We start from the raw sequence: 19,529 nt of genomic DNA, 5'->3' as shown, positions 1-19,529 counted from the left end.
TACCAAAAAGACACACACTTGTCCACACTCTATATATTTAAGTTGGCTTAGTAACAGAGCAACCAGTTATTTATAATGATGGCCAGAAAGGTACATCTCCAAAATATCTATTCAATATATTAGTAGTACTAATAATATTGCTGCCTAAATTTTTCTATTGAAAACTGTGACAAAATTCCAAAGCAACAAGAGCAGATAAATGGTAATAATATGGGTTATCAAATTAATTGGAATATTTAGTTATTAAAAGGAAATCATTTGTGTTAAGTAGTGGTATCTTAACCCATTGAAATTCCTTCTCTGGTCTAGAATGAGCTGTCTATGAAGAATAAAAAGATGTTACATAGAAAAGTCTTCATTAATAAATGCAGAGGCAAAGACACAAACCTTGTTTAAAGAACAAAAAAAGCAATGAATTATACGGTAGCTGTTGTATTTTTTTGTTTACCTGAGGAGAAGACTATGCTCAAGCATGTATTGAATCCACTGATAGCCACGATGTCATCCAAACTGCTGGCAGCTATTAATAAGGTTGGAATGCCCTTCTCAAAACCATATCCCTTTTCTTGCAAACGTAGCATGGAAGGGACAACAACAGCAGGAGAGACTGCACTGACTACAAAACTGAGAGAAAAATCTTTGAAAACCAACTTAAAAACATCCTTTTAACAAAAGTGTTTTATAGTAAATTGTACAACAAATGTATTAACCTTTACAATGACTTTTTTATTGGAGTATAATTGCTTTACAATGTTGTGTTAGTTTCCGCTGTACAGCGAAGTGAATCAGCTATATGTATACAAATATTCCCTCCCTCTTGGACCTCCCTCACCCCCCTTCCCACCCATCTAGGTCATCACAGAGCACTGAGCTGAGCTCCCTGTGCAACACAGCAGGTTCCCACTAGCTATCTATTTTACACATGATAGTGTATATATGTCAACCCTAATCTCCCAGTTTGCCCCACCCTCCCTTTCCCCATCTGTGTCCACATGTCTGTTCTCTGTATCTGTGTCTCTATTCCTACCCTGGAAATAGGTTCATCTGTACCATTTTTCTAGATCCCACATATGTGTGTTAATATACGATATTTGTTTTTCTCTTTCTGACTTACTTCACTCTGTATGACAGACTCTAGGTCCATCCACATCTCTACAAATGACCCAGTTTCATTCCTTTTTATGGCTGAGTAATATTCCATTATATATATGTACCACATCTTCTCTTTACAATGACTTTGAATGCAAAAATTCTGCTCTTGAGTGAATGTCATTTAATGGTGGTAAAAATGTTCACACATTCTTTAGTGCTGGTTAAAACTCTAGAGAAATTTCATTCAAGATGTTGGGTCAAGCACAAATTGCAGCCTTTACCTCCATCTCAAAACCATTTGAAATGAAGACATGAAAATAATAGGAGAGGGAGGAACCAAGATGACGGAGTAGAAGGACATGCTCTCACTCCCTCTTGTGAGAACCCCAGAATCACAACTAGCTGGGACAACATTGACAGGAAGACACTGGAACTCACCAAAAAAGGTACCCCACATCCAAATACAAAGGAGAAGCCACAATGAGACGGTAGGAGGGGCGCAATCACAGTAAAATCAAATCCCATAACTGCTGGGTGGGTGACTCACAGACTGGAGAACCCTTATACCACAGAAGTCCACCCACTGGACTGAAGGTTCTGAGCCCCACGTCAGGCTTCCCAACCTGGGGGTCTGGCAATGGGAGGAGGAATTCCTAGAGAATCAGACTTTGAAGGCTAGTGGGATTTGACTGCAGGACTTCAACAGGACTGGGGGAAATAGAGACTCCATTCTTGGAGGGCACACAGAAAGTAGTGTGTGCATTGGGACCCAGGGGAAGGAGCAGTGACCTCAGGGGAGACTGAACCAGATCTACCTGCTAGTGTCGGAGGGTCTCCTGCAGAGGCGGCCGGTGGCTGTGGCTCACCGTGGGGACAAGGACACTGGCAGCAGAAGTTCTGGGAAGTACTCCTTGGTGTGAGCCCTCCCAGATTCTGTCATTAGCACCAGCAAAGAGCCCAGGTAGGCTCCAGTGTTGGGTTGCCTCAGGCCAAACAACCAACAGGGAGGGAACCCAGCCCCACCCATCAACAGTCAAGTGGATTAAAGTTTTACTGAGCTCTGCCCCCCAGAGTAACAGTCAGCTCTACCCACCACCAGTCCCTCCCATCAGGAAACTTATACAAGCCTCTTAGATAGCCTCATCCACCAGAGGGCAGAGAACAGAAGCAAGAAGAACTACATTCCTGCAGCCTGTGGAACAAAAACCACATTCAAAGAAAGATAGACAAGATGAAAAGGCAGAGGGCTATGTACCAGATGAAGGAACAAGATAAAACCCTGGAAAAACAACTAAATGAAGTGGAGATAGGCAACCTTACAGAAAAAGAATTCAGAATAATGATAGTGAAGATGATCCAGGACCTCGGAAAAAGAATGGAGGCAAAGATCCAGAAGATGAAAGAAATGCTTAACAAAGACCTAGAATAATTAAACAACAAACAAACAGAGATGAACAATACAATAACTGAAATGAAAACTACATTAGAAGGAATCAATAGCAGAATAACTGAGGCAGAAGAATGGATAAGTGACCTAGAAGACAGAATGGTGGAATTCACTGCTGCAGAACAGAATCAAGAAAACAGAATGAAAATAAATGAAGACAGCCTAAGAGACCTCTGGGACAACTTTAAACGCAACAATATTCACATTATAGGGGTCCCAGAAGGAGAAGAGAGAGAGAAAGGACCAGAGAAAATATTTGAAGAGATTATAGTAGAAAACTTCCCTAACATGGGAAAGGAAATAGCCACCCAAGTCCAGGAAGCACAGTGAGTCCCATACAGGGTAAACCCAAGGAGAAACATGCTGAGACACATAGTAATCAAATAGGCAAAAATTAAAGACAAAGAAAAATTATTGAAAGCAGCAAGGGAAAAATGACAAATCACATACAAGGGAACTCTCATAAGGTTAACAGCTGATTTCTCAGCAGAAACTCTACAAGTCAGAAGGGAGTGGCATGATATACTTAAAGTGATGAAAGGGAAGAATGTACAACCAAGATTACTCTACCCGGCAAGGAACTCATTCAGATTCAATGGAGAAATCAAAAGCTTTACAGACAAGCAAAAGCTAAGAGAATTCAGCACCACCAAACCAGCTCTATAACAAATGATAAGGAACTTCTCTAAGTAGGAAACAAGAAAAGAAAAGGACCTACAAAAACAAACCCAAAACAATTAAGAAAATGGTCATAGGAACATACATATCGATAATTACCTTAAACGTGAATGGATTAAATGCTCCAACCAAAAGACACAGGCCTGCTGAATGGATACAAAAACAAGACCCATATATATGCTGTCTACAAGAGACCCACTTCAGACCTAGGGATACATACAGAATGAAAGTGAGGGGATGGAAAAAGATATTCCATGCAAATGGAAATCAAAAGAAAGCTGGAGTAGCAATACTCATATCAGATAAAATAGACTTTACAATAAAGAATGTTACAAGAGACAAGGAAGGACACTACATAATGATCAAGGGATCAATCCAAGAAGAAAATATAACAATTATAAATATATATGCACCCAACATAGGAGCACCTCAGTACATAAGGCAACTGCTAACAGCTATAAAAGAGGAAATCGACAGTAACACAATAATAGTGGGGGACTTTAACACCTCACTTACACCAATGGACAGATCATCCAAAATGAAATCAAATATGGAAACAGAAGCTTTAAATGACACAATAGACCAGACAGATTTAATTGATATTTATAGGACATTCCATCCAAAAACAGCAGATTACACTTTCTTCTCAAGTGCGCACGAAACATTCTCCAGGATAGATCACATCTTGGGTCACAAATCAAGCCTCAGTAAATTTAAGAAAATTGAAATCATATCAAGTATCTTTTCTGACCACAACGCTATGATATTAGAAATAGATTACAGGGAAAAAAATGTAGAAAAACACAAACACATGGAGGCTAAACAATACGTTACTAAATAACCAAGAGATCACTGAAGAAATCAAAGAGGAAATCAAAAAATGCCTAGAGACAAATGACAATGAAAACACGATGATCCAAAACCTATGCGATGCACCAAAAGCAGTTCTAAGAGGGAAGTTTATAGCTATGAAAGCCTACCTCAAGAAACAAGAAAAATCTCATATAAACAATCTAAATTTACACCTAAAGGAACTAGAGAAAGAAGAACAAACAAAACCCAAAGTTAGCAGAAGGAAAGAAATCATAAAGATCAGAGCAGAAACAAATGAAATAGAAACAAAGAAAACAATAGCAAAGATCAATAAAACTAAAAGCTGGTTCTTTAAGAAGATAAACAAAATTGATAAATCATTAGCCAGACTCATCAAGAAAAAGAGGGAGAGGACCCAAATCAATAAAATTAGAAATAAAAAAGGAGAAGTTACAACAGACACTGCAGAAATACAAAGCATCCTAAGAGACTACTACAAGCAACTCTATGCCAATAAAGTGGACAACCTGGAAGAAATGGACAAATTCTTAGAAAGGTATAACCTTCCAAGACAGAAACAGAAAGAAATAGAAAATGTAAACAAACCAATCACAAGTAATGAAATTGAAACTGTGATTAAAAATCTTCCAACAAACAGAAGTCCAGGACCAGATGGCTTCACAGGTGAATTCTATCAAACATTTAGAGAACAGCTAACACCCATCCTTCTCAAACTCTTTCAAAACACTGCAGAGGAAGGAACACTCCCAAACTCATTCTATGAGGCCACCATCACCCTGATACCAAAACCAGACAAAGATACTATAAAAAAAGAAAATTACAGACCAATATCACTGATGAATATAGATGCAAAAATCCTCAACAGAATACTAGCAAACAGAATCCAACAACACATTAAAAGGATCATACACCATGATCAAGTGGGATTTATTCCAGGGATGCAAGGATTCTTCAATATACGTAAATCAATCAGTGTGAATCACCATATTAACAAATTGAAGAATAAAAACCATATGATCATCTCAATAGATGCAGAAAAAGCTTTTGAGAAAATTCAACACCCATTTATGATAAAAACTCTCCAGAAAGTGGGCATAGAGGGAACCTACCTCAACATAATAAAGGCCATATAAGACAAACCCTTAGCAAACATCATTCTCAATGGTGAAAAACTGAAAGCATTTCCTCTAAGATCAGGAACAAGACAAGGATGTCCACTCTCACCACTATTATTCAACATAGTTTTGGAAGTCCTAGCCACGGCAATCAGAGAAGAAAAAGAAATAAAAGGAATACAAATTGGAAAAGAAGAAGTAAAACTGTCACTGTTTGCAGATGACATGATAATATACATAGAGAATCCTAAAGATGCCACCAGAAAACTACTAGAGCTAATCAATGAATTTGGTAAAGTTGCAGAATGCAAATTAATGCACAGAAATCTCTTGCATTCCTATACAGTAATGATGAAAAATCTGAAAGAGAAATTAAGGAAACACTCCCATTTACCACTGCAACAAAAAGAATAAAATACCTAGGAGTAAACCTATCTAGGGAGACAAAAGACCTGTATGCAGAAAACTTTAAGACACTGATGAAAGAAAGTAAAGATGATACCAACAGATGGAGAGATATACCATGTTCTTGGATTGGAAGAATCAATATTGTGAAAATGACTATACTACCCAAAGCAATCTACGGATTCAATGCAATCCCTATCAAATTACCAATAGCAGTTTTTATGGAACTAGAGCAAAAAATCTTAAAATTTGTATGGAGACACAAAAGACCCCGAATAGCCAAAGCAGTCTTGAGGGGAAAAAACGGAGCTGGAGGAATCAGACTCCCTGACTTCAGACTATACTACAAAGCTACAGTAATCAAGACAATATGGTACTGGCACAAAAACAGAAACAGAGATCAATGGAATAAGATAGAAAGCCCAGAGAAACCCACACACCTATGGTCAACTAATCTATGACAAAGGAGGCAAGGATATACAATGGAGAAAAGACAGTCTCTTCAATAAGTGGTGCTGGGAAAACTGGACAGCTACATGTAAAAGGCTGAAATTAGAACACTCCCTAACACCATATATAAAAATAAACTCAAAATGGATTAAAGACCTAAATGTAAGGTCAGACACTATCAAGCTCTTAGAGGAAAACATAGGCAGAACACTCTATGACATAAATCACAGCAAGATCCTTTTTGACCCACTTCCTAGAGAAATGGAAATAAAAACAAAAAAATACAAGACCAAAAGACAACCCTCAGAATGGGAGAAAATATTTGCAAATGAAGCAACTGACAAAGGATTAATCTACAAAATTTACAAGCAGCTCATGCAGCTCAATAACAAAAAAACAAACAACCCAATCCAAAAATGGGCAGAAGACCTAAATAGACATTTCTCTGAAGAAGATATACAGATTGCCAACAAACACATGAAAGAATGCTCAACATCATTAATCATTAGAGAAATGCAAATCAAAACTACAATGAGATATCATCTCACACTGGTCAGAATGGCCATCATCAAAAAATCTAGAAACAATAAATGCTAGAGAGGGTGTGGAGAAAAGGGAACACTCTTGCACTATCGGTGGGAATGTAAATTGATACAGCCACTATGGAGAACAGTATGGAGGTTCCTTAAAAAACTACAAATAGAACTACCATATGACCCAGCAATCCCACTACTGGGCATATACCCTGAGAAAACCATAATTGAAAAAGAGTCATGTACCAAAATGTTCATTGCAGCTCTACTTACAACAGCCAGGATATGGAAGCAACCTAACTGTCCATCAACAGATGAATGGATAAAGAAGATGTGGCACATATATACAATGGAATATTACTCAGCTATAAAAAGGAATGAAATTGGATCATTTGTTGAGACATGGATGGATCTAGAGACTCAAACAGAGTGAAGTAAGTCATAAAGAAAAAACCAAATATCGTATATTAACGTATGTATGTGGAACCTAGAAAAATGGCACAGATGAACCGGTTTGCAGGGCAGAAGTTGAGACACAGATGCAGAGAACAAACGTATGGACACCAAGGGGGAAAAGCCGTGGGGGGGTGGGAAAAAAAATTCAAACTACCTCCTCATCCTCCTCTAAGTAAACGTGGACTACTATTTAAGATTCAAAATTATTTCCTATTTAATTTTGTCATTTTTAATATTTAATTATTAGAATTGTGATATTTAATACAATTTTGAAATTCAAACAAAAAACCCCAGCATGTATGATATAACCCTAATTTTATTAAATATATATTATTTTTAAAAAAGAAAAGAAAATAATAGGAAAATCCATAACCTAGCTAGAAGACAAAAGAGGAATCCTCAATGGACAAGAAACTAAGTGTATACAGGAAGATTAGAGACAGACGGTTTAGGATTGAGAAAGGAAATCATAAGCCAAAAAGCGTATAAGATTGCTACAGAAGGTATGGTGTACGCCTAAAAATGTCCCAAGCCCAGAAGGCAGATCCTGGGAGTAGGAGGCGCCTCTGAGGAAATCAAATGGTAATTACTTAGAGTACCACCATAAGAATGGCCCGTCAGATGTAGTCTCCACACCATTCCTACCTCTTGAACAAGTCAGTAAGGAAGACATCTGCCCAAAAGAAGGAAAAATGAGTGTGGGCACCTAAGTCACAAAGGCAAATGAGAAAATTTCTGGGGTGGTTGATGACACCCCTGAGGAATGGGGAAATTCCTGCTCAGAATACCTTCTGTTCGTATATCCCATCCAGAACGTTGCCTTGTCTCTTCCACATTCACCTTCTAAATGCTGCAGTAGTGATGCGCGTGGTCCCCACCAGAACCCATTTGCCAGGCCAGTGTACCTGTGCCCCAGCTGCTGCTTGTTGCCTGCTAACCACTGACAACTGCAGCTTTCTGGGAGCCTTGCCCTGATAACAAGAGCTTACCTGTGGATGCTAAGGAAGTTCACCACTTCCCCCTTCCAGACAGCTCCTGCCAATGACTGACTGATGTGAGGGTCTAACAGTTTAGCTTCTATGCCTCTGGCTGTACAACCTCTCTGGTGCAGTTTATAATCCAGATTTCCCTAGGGACTCAAGAAGAACCTAGAATTCTCTGAAAACACATATTTGCCCAGTTCAGTGGTTCCTGAACTTTACTGCACATTGGAACCACCTATTTATCTGTTGCTGCTTAACAAATCATGCCCAAACTTAGAAGCTTAAAACAACACACATTTATTATCTCACAACTTCTGTGGGTCAGGAGTCTGGGTGGGTATGGCTTAGCTGTATGCCTCTTCCTACCCAAGGTCTCTCATGAGGTGGATGGGAGAAGATCGGCTTTCAAGTTTACTCACATGGCCGTTGATAGGTTCAGCCTCTTGCCATGAGGGCTTCTCTGCAAGGCTGCTCGCAACATGGCAGCTGTCTTCCCCCAAGACAAGCAATTAAAGAGAGTGCAAGAGAGAACAAGGAAGACAGAAGTCATTGTCTTCTTATGACCTAATCTTCTTAGAAGAACTATCCTATCACTTCTGCGGTATTCTGTCCATTGGAAGCAAGTCAGTAAGTCCAGCCCACATTTAAACAGAAGTTTAAATATCAGAAAGCAGGGATCACTGACAGTGATCTTACCATGTACTTGGGATCTTTAAAAAATATGGATGCCTGGATTCACATTCCAAGACATTCTGATCTGATCTAGAATGAAGTTTGACATGAATACTGGGATATTGTAAAGTTTTTTAATTGTTGTAAAAAATACATAATATAAAATTAACTTTATTTTTAAGTGTACAGTTCAGTAGTGCAAATGATATTCACATTGTTGTGTAACATATACTTAGGACTTTTTCATCTTGCAAAACCGAAACTCTATACTCATTGAGCAACACCCTTTTCCCCCTCACCCAAGCCCCTGACAACCACCATTCTACTTTCTGTTAACATGATTTTGACTACTCTAGACATATCAGTGGAATCATACAGTATTTGTCCTGGCTTATTTCACTCAACATAATGTCCTCAAGGTTTATCCATGCTGTAGAATGAGACAGGATTTCCTTCTTTTTTTACAGCTGAATAATATTCCTCTGTGTGTGTGTGTGTGTGTGTGTGTGTGTGTGTGTGTGTGTGTATCCCACATTTTCTTTATCCATTCATCTGTCCATGGATATTTGGGCTGCCTCTACCTCTTGGCTATTGTGAATTATGTTGCAATGAACATGGGCATGCAAATATCTCTTTGAGATCCTACTTTCAGTTGTTTTGGATATATACACAGAAGTGGCATTATTGGATTAAATGGTAATTTTACTTTCAGTTTTTTGAGGAAACTCCAAACTATTTTCCATAGCAGCTGTCCATTTTATGTTCCCAAAAGCAGTGCACGAATGTTCCAATTTCTCCACGTCTGTGTCAACACTTGTTATTTTCTAGCTTTTTAAAAAATAGTAACCATCCTAATGGGTATGAGGTGTTATCTCATTGTGGTTTTGATTTGCATTTTTCTAATGATTATAAATGTTGAGTACTTTCAGATGCTTTTTGGCCATTTGTATATGTCCTTTATAGAAATGTCTATTCAAATCCCTTGCCCAATATTTAGTTATTTTTTAAAATTTGTTGAGTTGTAGGAGTTCTTTACATACTCTGAATATTGATCTCTTTTCAGATATATGGTTTGCAATTATTTTCTCCCATTCTGTGTGTTGCCTTTTCACTTTGTCAATTGTTTCCTTTGCTGTGCAGAAGTTTTTAAGTTTTATGCAGTCCCACCTAGTTTTGCTTTTGTTGCCTATGCTTTTAGTGTCATAGCCAAGAAATCATTGTCAAATTCAACATCATGAAGTTTTTACATGTGGTTTGCTAGATATAGTATTCTTGGTTGGCCATTTTTTTTCCTTTCAGCATTTTGGATGTATCATCCCATTCCCTTCTGGCCTGCAAGGTTTCCACTGAAAAGTCCAACTATTATCTTCAGGGAGCTCTTGCTTTTCTCTTGTTGTTTTTAAGATTTTCACTTTCTGTGACTTTTGACAGCTTGAGTACAATGTGTTTCAGTGTAGGTTTCTTTGGTTGTATCTTAATGGGAGTTTTTTGATCATCTTGAATTTGTATGTCCATTTCCTTCCTCAAATTTGGAGGTTTTGGCCCATTATTTCTTCAAATAGGATTTCTGACCATTTATTTCTCTCTTCTCTTTCTGAAACTCCCATAATGCATAGGTTGGCCCATTAAATGGCATCCCACAAGTCCCTTAGGATCTCTTCACTTTCCTTGCTTTTTTTTTGCTCCAATGATTCTATAATTTCAAATAACCTGTCTTCAAGTTCAGATTCTTTTTTTTCAGCCAATCCAGTCTCCTATTGATCCCCTCTAGTCAATTTTTCAAGTTATCATATTCTACAGCTCCAGCATTTATTTTTGGTTCTTTTTTTCATAGCTTCTATGTCCTTGTTGGTATTCTCACTTTGTTCATGCATCATTTTCCTGGTTTCTTTTAGACGTCTGCAACATCTTTGAGCTCACTGAGCACCTTTATGATGGTTATTTTGAATTCTTTGTTGAGTAATACGTTTCCATTTGTTTAGGGTTGGTTTCTGGAATTTTATTTTGTTCCTTTGATTGAGCCCTGAGTCCCTGTTTCTTTGTATGCCTTGTTATCTTTTGTTGGAAATTGGATATTTGAAAAAACAGCCACCTCGCCTGGTCTTTATGAAATTCTTCACTAGGGAAAGACCAATCATCCCAGCTAACGATTCTGGGAGTCTCTCAAACCTTTCTGGAATGTGTCTTCTCCAGGCTTTGGTGCATTTATCTCCAGCTGGACTTTGGCTTTTTCCTACTTCAGAGTAACCCCAGGTATCTATCAGTAGTACTGCAATCAATATCTCTGGAGTAAAGCAATGCACAAGACTCACCTTTGTTCTCAGTGGACCTCGGGCATCTAAAATGTGCCACTCTCTTTTCTGTCAATGTTCCAAGTCAGATGAGACAGAAACCAGTGCCTTGGGCAGCCTCTTTAAAAGCCAGAATATAAGACGCATGTTCCAGCTTTTTCTTTTCCTCCTGAGGGAGAACTCAAAAGTTGGGAGTTTCCTCCTGATTGCCCTTGCTCTGTAGGAGGGACATGGGGTATGGGGGTAAGTGCAATGGAATGTTCTAATTGCTCCATTGTGCCTCTTCTTGGCACTGTGCTTGCATGGAATGCTATATATAACCTCTAAAGTGGTTCTGGAGTTACCATAAAGGTAATCTGGTCCTCATATTGTTAGGAGAGTGTCTCCATGTGGGAAAGTGAGCCTGGAGTTTCCTATTCTGCCATCTTGCTGACATCACTCCTCTAATTTCTGGGATTTTCAAAAACTCCCCAAGTGATTTTAATGGGTAGCAAAGTTTTGGAACCACTGACTTTTCCCACACTCCTATCTGTCTTTCTTCACTCAGAGGTTTCTACTGAGAGCTCCCTTAATAAATCATTTGCATAAGAATCTTAGGGAATTCCCTGGGAGTCCAGTGGTTAGGACTTGGCACTTTCACTGCTGTGGCCCAGGTTCAATTTCTGGGTGGGGAACTAAGATCCCACAAGCCACGAGGTGTGGCCAAAGAAAAATCTTAATCTCAGCCTCAGCTTCTAAGGAAACTTGCTTGGTAGCATGACTGGCCTATTTCCTGCAAGAAGGCAATAGCAAACAGATAAAACAAAGCACAGGTTAATAGGAAGTTTCAATTAAAAAAATGAGTACCCATTAAAGTATCACCAAATATTTGGGGAAAGCCAACACTTTGAATTGAGGCACCATGTTCATCAAATGGAATAATTTATACCCAAGGAAAGAGATATACTAAAAAGAGAACAACAAGAACATGACTTCAGAATAACTAAATATCCTCAGAATCATGAAAGTATACTCTATCTGTTCATAACATTTAACTATTGTCCTTAGAAATAAACAATTAATTGCCAAAGTTAAATAAATAAATAGGTGATAGGGACATAACTGTAGAGTGAGTTAATAAGCTAGAGAACTGAGCAGAGAAAATTTTCCAGTGTGTACTGCAAAGGCAAGCAGATGAGAAGTATAAAGAAAAACTTAATAGATATGGAGGGGGGAGTTACAAAAGGACATAATAAAAGAGAACTGAGGAGAGATAAAAGATACATTCAAGACCTGGACAGAAAATGGATACACAATCCTTTGACTGATTCAAAGATTCCACCAAATATTGAGTAGATCAAAATTTTTTTAAAAATCACCTAAGGATAATAAGAAATTGTTGTTAATTTAGTTAGAGAATGCCCTTATCTTTTAGAAATGCACATGGCATCCACTGGAATGGATAAGTGGAGGCAAAAGTTAAATGGATTGAAAAATGAAAAGCAGCTCAGGATATAGAGATAATGATTATAGACTATTATTCTGAGGAATTTGGACATGAAGGGAAATGGATGGTGGATAATAACAGTTGGGACATTGGATCTAGGAAAATAGTGTTTGCTGTTTTTTGTTATAATATCTATATCTATACAAAATATCTTTCATATATAATACATATATTACATATTATAGATACAGATTTTATATCTATGTACATATGGTATATAAGGAAGAAGTCATTAGATAGGTTAAAAATAGAGATAGATTACAGTATAGGAGGAAAAAATAAACTGATAACCTGAACTATCTTGGCATTAAGCATTTAGAGACTATGAATATTTGTTAAGGATATAGTAGATTTAGGACATGGCTCTGTTTCTGACCAACTGATTTCCAAGATTTTCTACCATTGTGAAAATAATTTTAATGATAAGCTTGTCTATACAACATTCTGAATATTTCAATAATTTAAAACCAAGAATTTTAACTGAATATTTTCATAGAGAAAAATGAGAAAAAGTTACCCTAATAGAAATCCCCATTGCCAGGGAAAATTCATAAGGAAGTGGGAAACAACAGCAGTTGAACATGCCTCTATGAGGCATGGACCCATAGACAATCTTAAACAAACTCCTTTCAAATGCTTCAAAGCCTGAAATATAAACATAGTCACATTTAGACAAACCTATACTGGCCAATAAGAAAATTATTTTAAGCAAATATTGAAATACATTCCAGATGTCACATTGGGCTTTAAATGCTAATGCAGCTCATTTTATATGTCATCATATATTGGATTATAAACTACTTCATAGTTTATAAAACACTTGTATTTTAATTATTAAAAAAGACCCATTTCTCTGTGATTAAATAACTATTTCTACCTCCCTTAATCTTCCTAGTAAATAGTATAATGAAAGTATCCTGTAGAATCTTAGGGATCTCCATCAGTTAACTTGTAGGGATGAACTGTTTGATTAGCGGTAATAATTATGCCAAAAGAGAAAATCACTTAAAAACTGCATAATTAACTGAAAGGGAAAACTTTTAAATTTTCTTATTGGTTCAAATTTTCTACTGGATAATACAATAAATTATCACTGTCTATAATTATTTATGCTCTTAAGATACTTCCACCAGTCTTATATATTTGCCACATTTGTTATATCCTGAATAGCTGGTATATTCATGAATATCCATCTTTAAAAACCCCAATAGATTTATGATCCCTAGACAGTAATATTTAAAGAAATATTTGAAAAGATTAGCTTTTACAAAAATGTAAAGATAATCAGGAACAAGTTCTGTGGGAAAAGTTCATGAAACAATAATATTATTGAAATTCTTAATCATTCTGAGAAAACAAAACAAAAGCAATAACCTTTTACAGGATGACCTTATCCTTTGTTAACAGAAAAATAAACAGTTCTCCACAGAAGAGCCACAACTCTCAAATGATACAAATGTTGCATACGGGACATTTATCTCTATGTAAATAATTAAAGAGTATCTCCAATAGAGATCTTATATCACAGAGATTTATCTTCATATCAGTAATATATCCAGCAGTAGAAATTAAGATGTCAATGTTTCTGCAAAATCTTTGTTCTTTGTCTTAGCTTTGCTCTACCTGGAACAGCTGTAAGAAAAATTCTGCCTCTTTTTCTTCTCCACCAGCCTCTAATATAGAAAATAACTATACTCAAGGTATAATTGGAAATCTACCTGTGGATCGAGTCCAAGCCCAGCTTGCACTAGAATAATGGTAAGGGCAGTGTTTCTTAAAGTTGAAGACATTGTGCTACTAATACAGACGTGATCACTGAGGAATGGAACATTCCTAACGGTAAAACCAGCCAGTAACATCCCTTAGAAGAAAGAAAATAAACCATGTCTGATTCAGTTCATTTTCCCAAGAGAGAAAACAGAAATGTTTAATTTCCCTTCTTCAAACACACTATGTCTCTCGCTACTTTGGTGAAGGGCAGGTTACATGCAAGTAGAGGAAACAGCATAAATGAAGGAATGGATATAAGAAATGATATATGGCAATGGGGTGCAACAAGTAATTCCGTATTGCTGGAACATAAAGGACTAGGATGGGAGTGGGGAATGGGCTGGAGGGGCCAGATCATGGAAAGCTACCCCTACCCTCTACCCTCCCCTGTTTTGGCAGAGTAAGGCACCATGGGAAAGTTTTAGGCAGGAAGTGAGATAATGAGTCTTGTATTTTCTATGTGATGGTCTTGGCAAATTAGATAGACATAAAACTGAAGGAGAGACCAGATAGAAGGCTCTGCCATAGTGCATGGAATGGTTAGAAACAAAGAGGCTGAGCTAGGACAAAAGTGGAAGTTTTGGAGAGGAGGAGAAAAGATTCAGTAAATACTTGGCAGGTGCTGAATGGGTGTTATGAACACAGAAAGGGTGTTAGAGATAAGCGAGAGTGATTACCTCTATTGACAGTAACTAAATACTTGAATGTATTGAATACTTAGAAGATATAATACACCTCTGATAGAAGTTCTTCCACTAATTTTCCTCTACCTGGAGAATTATAATAATGGTGATGAAGAAATAGGGGGTACCATTGTTTAGGCAGATGATGCACTGATGAATATACATAGTGGAGATGCTCAAACAGCTCACCCAAAAACTATAAACCTTTTGGTGCCCTAGTCACTATAACATTTGAACCTTGTAATTGTATTTGAATTAGGTTATCTACAGAAAAATTCAGTTTTTTTCAAATTTTTCCTTTTCTACAATATATGTAAAGTTAAGTAAAAAATGTCCTATTAAATGATAAAGCAACAAGAATCATATACTGAGTATATTTAAAGTATTTTAAAATATATTTCAGGAAAAATCTGTGTGTATATAGAGAATAAATACTTCTATAAACAAGCTATATTTACACATATATAATAAGTACACATATAAAAAAGCTATATAGATCATATTACATTGAAATAGTTCTAAATTATATCTACTCTGACTAGAATATAGTCATAATTTACATGTGGTCAATGACAAAAAAAGGAGAGCTAATTATTCACTTACCAAGAACAGGGGGAAGTTGAGGCACTGAAGGTATTCTAATGTTTTCCAAAAGTTTCCCACCAATAACAGCACCATAAAAGATAATTAACAGTCCAAATAAACTTCCACCAGGAAGAACTTCAGGGCCTGAGAATGACCAGGTTACACACCATACCATAAAAAGTATAGCTCCTGAAATATAAAAAAGTGCATGTCTATATATCTACCTAGACATAGATATATACATGTGAGAGGAATTTGATTTCATCGAATATATTAATAGCCAATCCTATATAATGATACATAATGTACACTAATGTTGCTTGCTAGTGTGGTTAAAGAAATGTCTGTTTAACATATATTCCAAAGTCCTTGTCAATCTAAAAAAAAGTATTTTTATTAAAAAATAGTTTTAAACTATATGTGAATCCTTTAAAGTGCTAAGCTTTCTCATAATATATGACATTTTTTAAATGTCATGGCAATATGAAGAGATTTACTTCATTTTATATTTTAAAGTAGATTTTTCACCAGGAATATGATTTGTTGTGATGAGTTCTCAAATTTATTGAAGATCATAGTGGAAGTGTGCCACATTTTTTTTTAACATCTTTATTGGAGTATAATTGCTTTACAATGGTGTGTTAGTTTCTGCTTTATAACAAAGTGAATCGGTTATACATATACGTATGTCCCCATATCTCTTCCCACTTGCGTCTCCCTCTCTCCTACCCTCCCTATCCCACCCCTCTAGGTGGTCACAAACAGTGTGCCACATTTATTAATGGCAGCAGACTAAGTATTTGTATTGAAAGGATAACTCAGTTGATGTTTGGGTGTAAATTATTAAAGGGGACAAAGGCTGAGAAAAAAGTAAACCTGGTCTTTGAGAGAATGAAAAGTATCTTAGATTATGTATAGGAAGTAGAGGTGGACAGGATGAGTAATGATAAGGTAGTAGACATATTATTTCTGTCAACTAGGTACTAAGGAAAGTCCCTACTCACAGAGGGAATTCATAGATTTCTATAAAGGACAGAAGGTGATACTGCAAACTGCCATCTGCAAATTAAATAGCTACCTTCATTTACTATGAATCATAATTTGTAATGTTTTTTTCAGGTCCTTGAAACAGCTTAAGTGTATTCTTTAGCTGTGACTCCTTTTTGGTGGCACCAATCTGTCAAGGGTAAAAGAGGAGAATTTTGACAAACTCAAGGCAGGAAGTTAGAAATAAGATTCTTGTCCCCTCCTCTCTGACTGTAACCACTCCACAAAATTGGAATACTTAAAGGACTGAACTCTTACTAAAAGAATGAACCAGAAATTATCATTCTACTGACAAAGGGAGAAGACAAAGCAGATTGTTTGTCTTAGCTGGTCTCTGGGTGGCAAAATCACTTCTGAGAATTCATACAGGCCTCAACTAACTTATGTTTGGGGCTCAAATTTACATGATTTGTATGGTTTAGGAACCCCCAAACCCTGAATTTGGCATAAAGTGTACCTTCGCATGGAACTTATCCCTAGGGCACTTGGTAGATGCTAGTTCAAAATATCCCTAATAGACACTCTTGATTCCAGACTGCATAAAGTCTCAAAGACAAAGCCCCACTGAATCTGAATTTATAATAAAAACTTACAAAATAAGAAGTAATCCCCATGAACAAAAGTTGATAGATACAACGAAGAATGGGCTTAGATATCCAAAAACTTCAGCTAACAGAACCAGTAGATAGACAATATAAAATATGTATTTTCAAAGAAACTCAAGACAATTAAAAAAATACTTAAGACATAAGAAAAGAAATACCTGGAAGCATTGTAAAAGACTCAAATACAACATTTAGAAAGAAACCATAAATAATTACTGAAATTTAAAAAATCACTAGATACCTTAAACAGCAGGCTAGATACAACTGAAAAGAGAAATATGGTAAACTGGTAGATATGAGGAAATTACCTAGAATGTAGCATAACAAGAAAAATGAGATGGAAAATATGAGATATTTAGATTTTGGAAAAGATGTAAAATATATCTAATAGTAATTTCAGAAACAGAATAGAAAGAGTGAAAAAGAGACAATATTTGAGAAGAAAATTGGCTTAACAAATTTATAGAATTGATTAAAATCATAATCAATTCTGTATTGATTTGGACACAGGAAGTAAAATAAATTCTCACCAGGATTAAATAAAAATAAATAGATACTTAGACACAATGTTGAGAAACTACAGATCAGCAAAAACAAAAATAATGCCTTAAAGAATCTAGAGGGAAAAATACAGATTAGTCATAAAGAAATAAACATTAGAGCAGATTCTCAATTCTCAACAGCAACAACAGAAGCTGGAAGATAATGAAATAAGGTCTTCAAAGTACAGAGATAAAATATCCAATGTTGAATTCTGCAGCAAGTTAAACTATCATTCAAGAAAAGGACAAATGAAAGATATTGTCAAGCAAATATATCTAAGAATATATTCCATTTTTACTGGCAGAAAAACTATTAGAAGATATGCTTTAGGAATAAGGACATAGGACTATAAAGGAAGGAAAAATGAACAAAAAGAATTGTAAACATGTAGGTTGGTCTAAACAAGTGTTTGATTGTATAACAAATACCCAATCAAAATTGCTAAATCAGGGGATATAAAAATAACTTGGATATGGGATTTCCAACAATGATAACATGAAGAAGTTGACAGTTTATTTCAATAAAAAAGTCTACATATAAAACTGTATAAAATAATAAAAGCAACCATTTCAGGACCTTGAAAACTGACCAAAGGCAGTTATCAAATTGAGAAGCAGTTATTCTTGAAAAAAATGCTAGAGTTTTGGGTAGGATCACTGAAAGTCTGAGGCCTTGCTGCTTGGGATTGCTACCATTCTTCTCACCCTTCTCCCCCACTTCAGCTCAGTTGGGAAAAACTAGTTATACCAGCATGGAGTTGGAAGTAAAAACCAGCAGCTTTCCTGCCAGAGGAGGTGGAGTGGATTTGATATGGAGTGGAGGCAGAAAACCCATGACCTTGCTGGCTAAAAGTGGCAGACTGGTTTGGGAATGGACAGAGAAAACATGCAGTTTTGCTAGTTTGAGGTTGCAGTCCAAGTTGAGGCAAGTGGCAGACCAGCCAAAAATGTGACTGGGAGATATTGGATACGAAAGAGGTATTGAATGGTTGAAATAAGTTCTCTACATATCCATGGCTAGTTGGGCAAGTATGCAAATGCAGGGAAGACTCAAGGAGTATGGCAAAAAGAGAAAAATGATGTGAGGTCTGAGTACTAGCAGGAACTTTAAATGCATTCTTCAACCCACCTACAGATCACCTGGCAGAGGGTGGAAGACTTATTGGCCTGAACACTATGTCACTCGAAAATCATTAGGTGACTACTAAGCTATGCAGACAAAAGGGAAACCGCTAGGAAGGTAGGCTAACAACAAAAAAATAAACAAACAAAAAACTGATAAGAACCATTGGCTGCTGCAAACCATGGGGCAGGTTAAAATCCACAGTTTAAGTACATGTGAATTACCAAAACAACAATAATAATAACAACAAAAACCCTAAAAAGTAAAACTGAATTCAAAGTTGCAATAATGTGTAATTAAAATGTTTAATTTTCAACCAAATTTACTAGATGTTCAAAGAAACATGAAAGTATGATATATACTCAGGAAAAAAGCAATCAAGAGATATTGAGTGAGTCCAGGTGTTGGATTTACAAAGTGTTCAAAACAGCTATTATAAATATGTATAAGCAATTAAAATACGACAAAAAGGTGCCATTTAATAGAGAATATCAATAAAGAGATAAAATTTACTTTAAAATGAAAATGGGCATGGGAGAAATGGGTGAACTGTTTTTGTTTTTAGTTTAAATAAATTGAATTTAAAAAATTATAAGAGATTATCTAATGCAGCTCCATAACTTTAGGCAGGCCAACTTCCATTTTTTTAATAAAAGAAAATCTAGAATTGAAACATACAACAACTGAAATGAAAAATTCACTGGAGAGGCTTAACAGCATATTTGAGCTTGT

At 36.3% G+C, this 19,529-nt stretch overlaps 1 protein-coding gene across 1 annotated transcript in view; it reads right to left on the bottom strand.

Annotated features, from left to right (window-relative positions):
• Positions 1-19,529, bottom strand: part of SLC9B1 (solute carrier family 9 member B1) — a gene marked incomplete at both ends in the record, with an annotated part of 46,352 nt that overhangs the window by 11,415 nt on the left and 15,408 nt on the right. Inside the window, 4 exons of the mRNA XM_082838358.1 lie at positions 449-624; positions 12,960-13,087; positions 14,161-14,303; positions 15,499-15,669. Coding sequence (XP_082694484.1) covers positions 449-624; positions 12,960-13,087; positions 14,161-14,303; positions 15,499-15,669 — 618 coding nt within the window. The remainder of the gene's footprint in view (positions 1-448; positions 625-12,959; positions 13,088-14,160; positions 14,304-15,498; positions 15,670-19,529) is intronic.

The sequence above is a fragment of the Leucopleurus acutus genome (assembly GCF_964270905.1).
Source record: "Leucopleurus acutus genome assembly, chromosome: 4".
Taxonomy (NCBI): domain Eukaryota; kingdom Metazoa; phylum Chordata; class Mammalia; order Artiodactyla; family Delphinidae; genus Leucopleurus; species Leucopleurus acutus.
The sequence above is the reverse complement of the archived record's forward strand: the minus strand, read 5'-3'. Positions and strand labels throughout refer to the sequence as shown.